This window comes from Plecotus auritus (assembly GCF_963455305.1).
Source record: "Plecotus auritus genome assembly, chromosome: 1".
Classification (NCBI taxonomy): Eukaryota; Metazoa; Chordata; class Mammalia; order Chiroptera; family Vespertilionidae; genus Plecotus; species Plecotus auritus.
The window spans coordinates 186,378,059-186,384,058 of NC_137770.1; the positions used below are offsets into that span (position 1 = coordinate 186,378,059).

The 6,000-nt window shown below is 42.7% G+C and overlaps 1 protein-coding gene across 1 annotated transcript in view; it reads right to left on the reverse strand.

Moving 5' to 3' along the window:
* MMRN1 (multimerin 1) overlaps positions 1-5,389 on the reverse strand; it is a 43,675-nt gene extending 38,286 nt beyond the window's left edge. Inside the window, exon 1 of the mRNA XM_080668469.1 lies at positions 4,699-5,389. Coding sequence (XP_080524595.1) covers positions 4,699-5,276 — 578 coding nt within the window. The 5' untranslated portion in view covers positions 5,277-5,389. The remainder of the gene's footprint in view (positions 1-4,698) is intronic.
* Between the last annotated feature and the right edge of the window lie 611 nt (positions 5,390-6,000).

Below are 6,000 nucleotides of genomic sequence, written 5' to 3' on the forward strand. Positions count from 1 at the left end.
ACAGTCAAGGGCATGTACCTTGGTTGTGGGCACATCCCCAGTAGGGGGTGTGCAGGTGGCAGCTGATCAATGTTTCTCTCTCATCGATGTTTCTAACTCTCTATCCCTCTCCCTTCCTCTCTGTAAAAAATCAATAAAATATATTTTTTAAAAAAATAGGCTTGACAATAATTTTGAAAACTACACATGCTATAAATTGAATATTGTGTCCCTCCTTCCCCAAATTCATATGTTGAAATTCATATGTGCCCAATATGATAGACTTAGAAGTGGGGGTTTAGGAGATGATTAGGTCAGGAGGCCACTCCCTCATGATGGGATTGATTCCCCTTATAAAAGAGGCCCTAGAGATGCCCCTCACTGTTCCACCATAGAGGATACAATGAAAAGTTTGGAAGCTGGAAAAGGCTCTCACCCAACGATGCTGGCAACCTGACCTCAGACTTCCAGCTTCCGGAACCATGAGAAATAAATGTCTGTTGTTTGGTAAGCCACTCAGCATGTTATTTTGTTACAGCAGCCTGAATGGACTAAGACAACAGATGAATTTTATTGATCAGATTTTTCATATCTACATGTAGTCTAATAAAAGACTTGTAGAACTTAAAATTTTACATATTATACTAGAAGTCATAATTCATTTAACTTAAGCCACTTACTTGTACATACAGCAAAATATGTAGCTTGTATTAAAAGGAATAAATAAATGAAATTCTAAAAGAACCCAAGTTATTAAACTCAGCAAATAAAATATTTATGTTGTTTCATATTCAACTTTTAGTTTCCTTCTGGCCCTTTCATTAACTTTTTACCATATTTACAACCATTCTGTATATAAAATAAAACAACCAATAAAAAAGTGGAAAACTCTCTAGGCTAGCCCTGGTTTTTGCCCCCTCTCTCTTGTCCCATTTATTAAAAAAATAAAGAAAGAAAAAGATACACACAATAAAACCTTCACAATTGAGTGTGCATATTTCTATATTTCCCTAATTTATATCTCTAGTTGACTTCTCTTCTAAACTCCAAGTCCATCCACAATCCACAGAGTTCTGTTGAGTTCTTTCTATGTACCTGGCACTGTTGTAAGCAGTGAATAGAATAGTAAATAAGGCAAGGTTCCTATTTTTATGGGATGCATGTTCTACTGTTAAAAAACATAAAATACATAACGGTTTACATACATAGACTCAATAATTTTAAATAGTGCTATGGAAAAAATAAGGGTGATAAAATAAGGATGGCAACTTTACACTGAGTAGTCAGCAAGGTCTCTGATGTGAGACATTAAAGTTGCAGTTTCATGAGGAAAAGAAGTCCTTCATTCTAAATATTGAAAGAAGAGCATTCTAGCAAGAGTGAACAGAAAGTTTCCTTGAGATGTATGTTAATTTGACATGCTCAGTAACCAGAAAGAAGGCCAGCATGGTTGGAGGAAGTAAAGTGGAGTGACCATGGATCCTAATGGAAGATCTATCCTATATAATAAAAGGCTAATATGCAAATCGACCAAACAGCAGAACGACTGGTTGCTATGACATGCACTGTCCACCAGGGGGCAGACCCTCAACGCAGGAGCTGCCTCCTGGTGGTCAGTGAGCTCCCACAGGGGAAGCACCGCTCAGCCAGAAGCTAGGCTCTCTGCTCCTTAGTGCTGCCTCAGAGGCAAGAGAGGCTCCTGCTACTGCCTCCCAACTCACAGCTGGCGAGCGCAGTGGTGGTTGCTGGAGCCTCTCACCTCCTCGGCAGTGCTAAGGAACCTTTGGGGATGTCCGCCTGCCTGCTTAGGCACACTCTCAAGCCAGCAGGCAGACATCCCTCGAGGGGTTCCAGACTGTGAGAGAGTGCAGGCTGGGCTGAGGGAACCCCCTCCCCCAGTGCACGAATGTTGTGCACTGGGCCTCTAGTATATATATAAAAGCCTAAATGAATGTTACGACCGAACAACTGGAATGACTGGTTGACCAGTCGCTATGATGTGCACTGACCACCAGGAGGCAGACGCTCCATACAGGAGCTGTCCCCTGGTGGTCAGTGGACTCCTACAGCCAACCTCCCACCGCTGGCCAGTCCCCATTGGCCCCTGGTGCTAAACCTGCTTCCGGGTGGGGGTTTCATACATAGCAGAGCAGCCCCCTCACTGAGATCTATTGAAAGTCAGCCCTCGACACAAGGGTTTGTCTCACTCCAATCCTCTCCCTTCCCCGGGGGCTGCCCTCTGTGGTGGTGGCACAGCAGCAAGGGAAGGAGGAGGGGGGGGAGGCAGGGAACTACATGGTGGTAGAGCGCCAACAGTGGCATCGGTGTCTGGCATCCGTTTCTTCTGCGCCTGGCCTGGCGACCATTGCCTCCTTTCCTGTCCCTGCCCAGGCCTTCAGCCCTGGGATGGGACGGGAACTGGGGGTGGGTGGTGGTGGACGCAGCCCCTTTCCCAGAGGGGCTGAGGGCTGGCTTCCTCCTCGGGGCCAGTGGCCAACCTCCCGTGGTTCCTCCCCCACCACCGGGCCTCTAGTGAGATCATAAAGATAGGCAGGCTCATGTCAAGTAAGACCTGTGATCCCTAGTGAGAATTCAGCATTTTATTCTAAATGTAATGGAAAACTACTGAGTAATTTTGAGCATGTGAGCAAAATATAAAATTCACAGATTTTAAGACACACATCTCTGCAATCAAAAATATATTTTGAAATGAACAGTATCTTTCAGTCTGTATTGGTTAGACAGTTTCACTGATATTTTCATTTTAAATATGCAAAAAATTGATATATAGTAAAAAATATCCCTAAGTCTAAGAGATAAGTAAATCTAAAATTTCTAAGAAATAATGCTGTCATACTTTCCTTTCTTGTTAGTATATCATGTAATAGGCCACAATAGACGAAGTCATATGTCCAATGAAATACATTAATAAAATGATTTAAAAGTTTAAACACCTTAAATTTAAACAATGTCATATGTCAAATCTATTCAATAAAAAGTTTTAAAAAATCTCTTACTTGTGTGGAGCATGGATTACAGAACACAAGAGTGGAAATATGGGCAAGTTAAATAATAGAAACTAGGAATAGGATGGTGTAGTGAAGGTGGAGAAAAGCTGAGGAATCTGGAATATATTGGAGGAGGTACTAAGAAGATTATTCTTTTCTTTGTTAAAGGCTAGAGGGAAAGAAAATGTTAAGAATATATCCAAGGGCCCAGCTGGCATGGCTCAGTAGTTGAGCATTGACCTATGAATCAGGAAGTCAGGGTTTAATTCCCAGTTAGGGCACATGCCTGGGTTGTGGACTTAATCCCCAGTGTGGGTGGGGTGTTCAGGAAGCAGCCAATCAATGATTCTCATCATTGATGATTCTATCACTCTCTCCCTCTCTCTTCCTCTCTGAAGTCAATAAAAATATATTAAAAAATATATATCCAAGGTTTCTAATTATGAAACTACCCATCACTGAGATGGTGAAGATTTAAATTCAAGTATGTGCATGTAGGGGCTGTAGTTGTGGGAGAAGTTAAGTAAGAAGTTTATGTGTACCAGTACCTCATTTCACCTATTATCCTCTCAGGGAAGGCTTGTTCACCTCCCCTGTAGGCCATGCACCCTCCTGTATATTCTCATAAGCTTCATTCAGAATGCTTATCACCATTTTAATCCAACATCAGCATTTGTGATACAGTTTTTCCTCCTCATACTCTTCCCACTGGTCTGTGGAATCCACGAGAGCAGGACAACGGGAGTTTTTGTTCATTCTTTTACGTTCAGCACAAGCACCATGCTGTGGACAGATCAAGTCCCCAGCAAACACTTACTCAATGCATAAATGCATTAATCCTAATTTCTTCTTTTTATCCTGCCTATTTCAAAGTGCTTGGTCACTGACAAACATCCACTCTACTAGACAGGAAACCACACACAGCTCTGATGTAGCCAGGAGTGACTAACTGCAGTGCTAAGATGAGAGAGAGTGAACAATGAGACAAAATATGCCAGAAAAAAAATATCCTATAGCCATACGTATTCCTTTTATTTAGAATCACTATAACATTCCAAAAGCAATAGGAAAAAATGTTATTTTTTTAAATCCCAAATTGTCTCAACTTAGCCCAAATCAACCAGGTTTTATTTGTACTTCTTCCACAACTTCTGTATTTCACATATGAAGAAACTGAGGTTCAGGGAGATCAACTGACTTGCTCAAAGTTATGAATCTAGATAGCACAGGAGCCAGGATTCCAAGCGAGGACTACTTAGTTTGATCTTGATAACTGTATGCGTTCCACAGCACCAGGCTGTTTCAATTTTTAAGTCTGTTCACATCCCAACTATATTGCCTTTTTTTTTTTTTTTTCCTTTCATGTTGTGGGTGTAATCCTGAGCACAACCAACATACCCTTGAGTTGAATGAACTGAACTAACAGTCACTGTGGTGTTACATTCTTTGTTAGTAACTATCGCAAGTAAAAATACCTCTGTAAGTGACTTTGACAACTTCAATTAAAAGAGAATTGTTGCATTTTGTTTGTTCATCTTTTCTCCATTAGATAAGGTAACACTTAATTGCATTGCCCTAACTGAAATATGGTTCACTTTCACCTTAAATATAAAATTATTTTCTGGGAGTGAGATAGTTGAACGGTTAGCTTGCAATCTTACAGACCTTATTTATAGTTAGGGGGGAAAAAGAAGAAAATAATGTTTCTTACTTCCCTCTCGTTGTCTCAAAGCTTGACTTTTGATAGTTGGATCTCTGGCTTTCGCTGGGGTCACCTCTGCTGAGATATGTTTCTCGTGGGGATCGATTTCCCACGCCGCCAACTGAGCTCAGAGAAGTCCCTTGATTCGACCTGCTGGCAAAGCTCTGCAGAAACTTCAGCGTGGCGTTGGAGAGGACCACGGACTCGACCCTAGGCCTGACCTCGCTGCTAGATTTGGTCAGAGGGGCAAGAGTTTGCAACTTCAGCACCCTTTCTTCCGTCTCCCCTGGGACTGTGGTGGCTGGGGGTCTCACTCCCCCGGGAGCAGCGCTGGTCTCCGCGGGACGCGAGGCTGGTTGTAGGAGCCCTTCTTCTGAGGTTCTTGGCTCAGTGACCATCTCAGCTGGCATGCTCTGAGAGGCCGGCAGCATTCGGTGGCTTTGTAGTCTATTCAGAGGAACCGAAGCAGAGGCCACCTCCTGGGAGTTTTCACCCTCAGACGGAGTCCCAGTCTGCGCAGTGCTGTTCAGCCCAAAGCCCCCACTCCATATACAGGAAAGCAGGACCAATAGCCTCGCTCCCTTCATCTCAGGAGTTGGAAGCAAGAAAGCGCATGTGAAGCTGGGGAGTGAGTCCTTCTCGCCTTTTCAACGGCGGCTTCCACACTGACTCCGCTAAGACAGCTTTGCCAATGTGAGATGTGCAAAGGAAACAGGTTTCTGTGTTTGGAAGTGGACTCAGGAAGTCCGATTTCCTGTTTCTGTAGGTTCGGTGTGATCTGTGACCTCTGGTAGGATGGATCTATGGAAGCGAGAAGGGTTTCTGACGAGGCTGAGGGCAAATGGGAAAACACAGGCAATTGTTACCAGGAAAACCCATGAGAAAAATACGCAGTAACTTTGCTGCCCTCAGGCACACCTATGCTTCACGTGTTGCTCATTTTGAAGAGGAACTTCATGCTGACAAAGCGGAGCAGGGAGCTTGTTTGGATGTACTGAATGAAAGAGGTTACCATTTCGTTCTCCTACACAAGGACATTGAGAAAACATGTGTCACCCTTCTTTTCCACTGTGCCCCACCCAAAGAGCCACCTTTTATTCAAGTGCTTATACACATGCACACATATAAACAAAAACTCCTTTGTGGTGTCTCTGCCCTTTCACACATCACAGGCTGAATAAATTAAAAAAAAATTAAACCCATTTTTATAAATACACTTCAGCTATAGCATTACGTGAAGTTAATCTGAATTATAAGTAATAAAAAGCATAAATAATTGAATTATACAGGTATGTAAGGAGTTCACTTTAA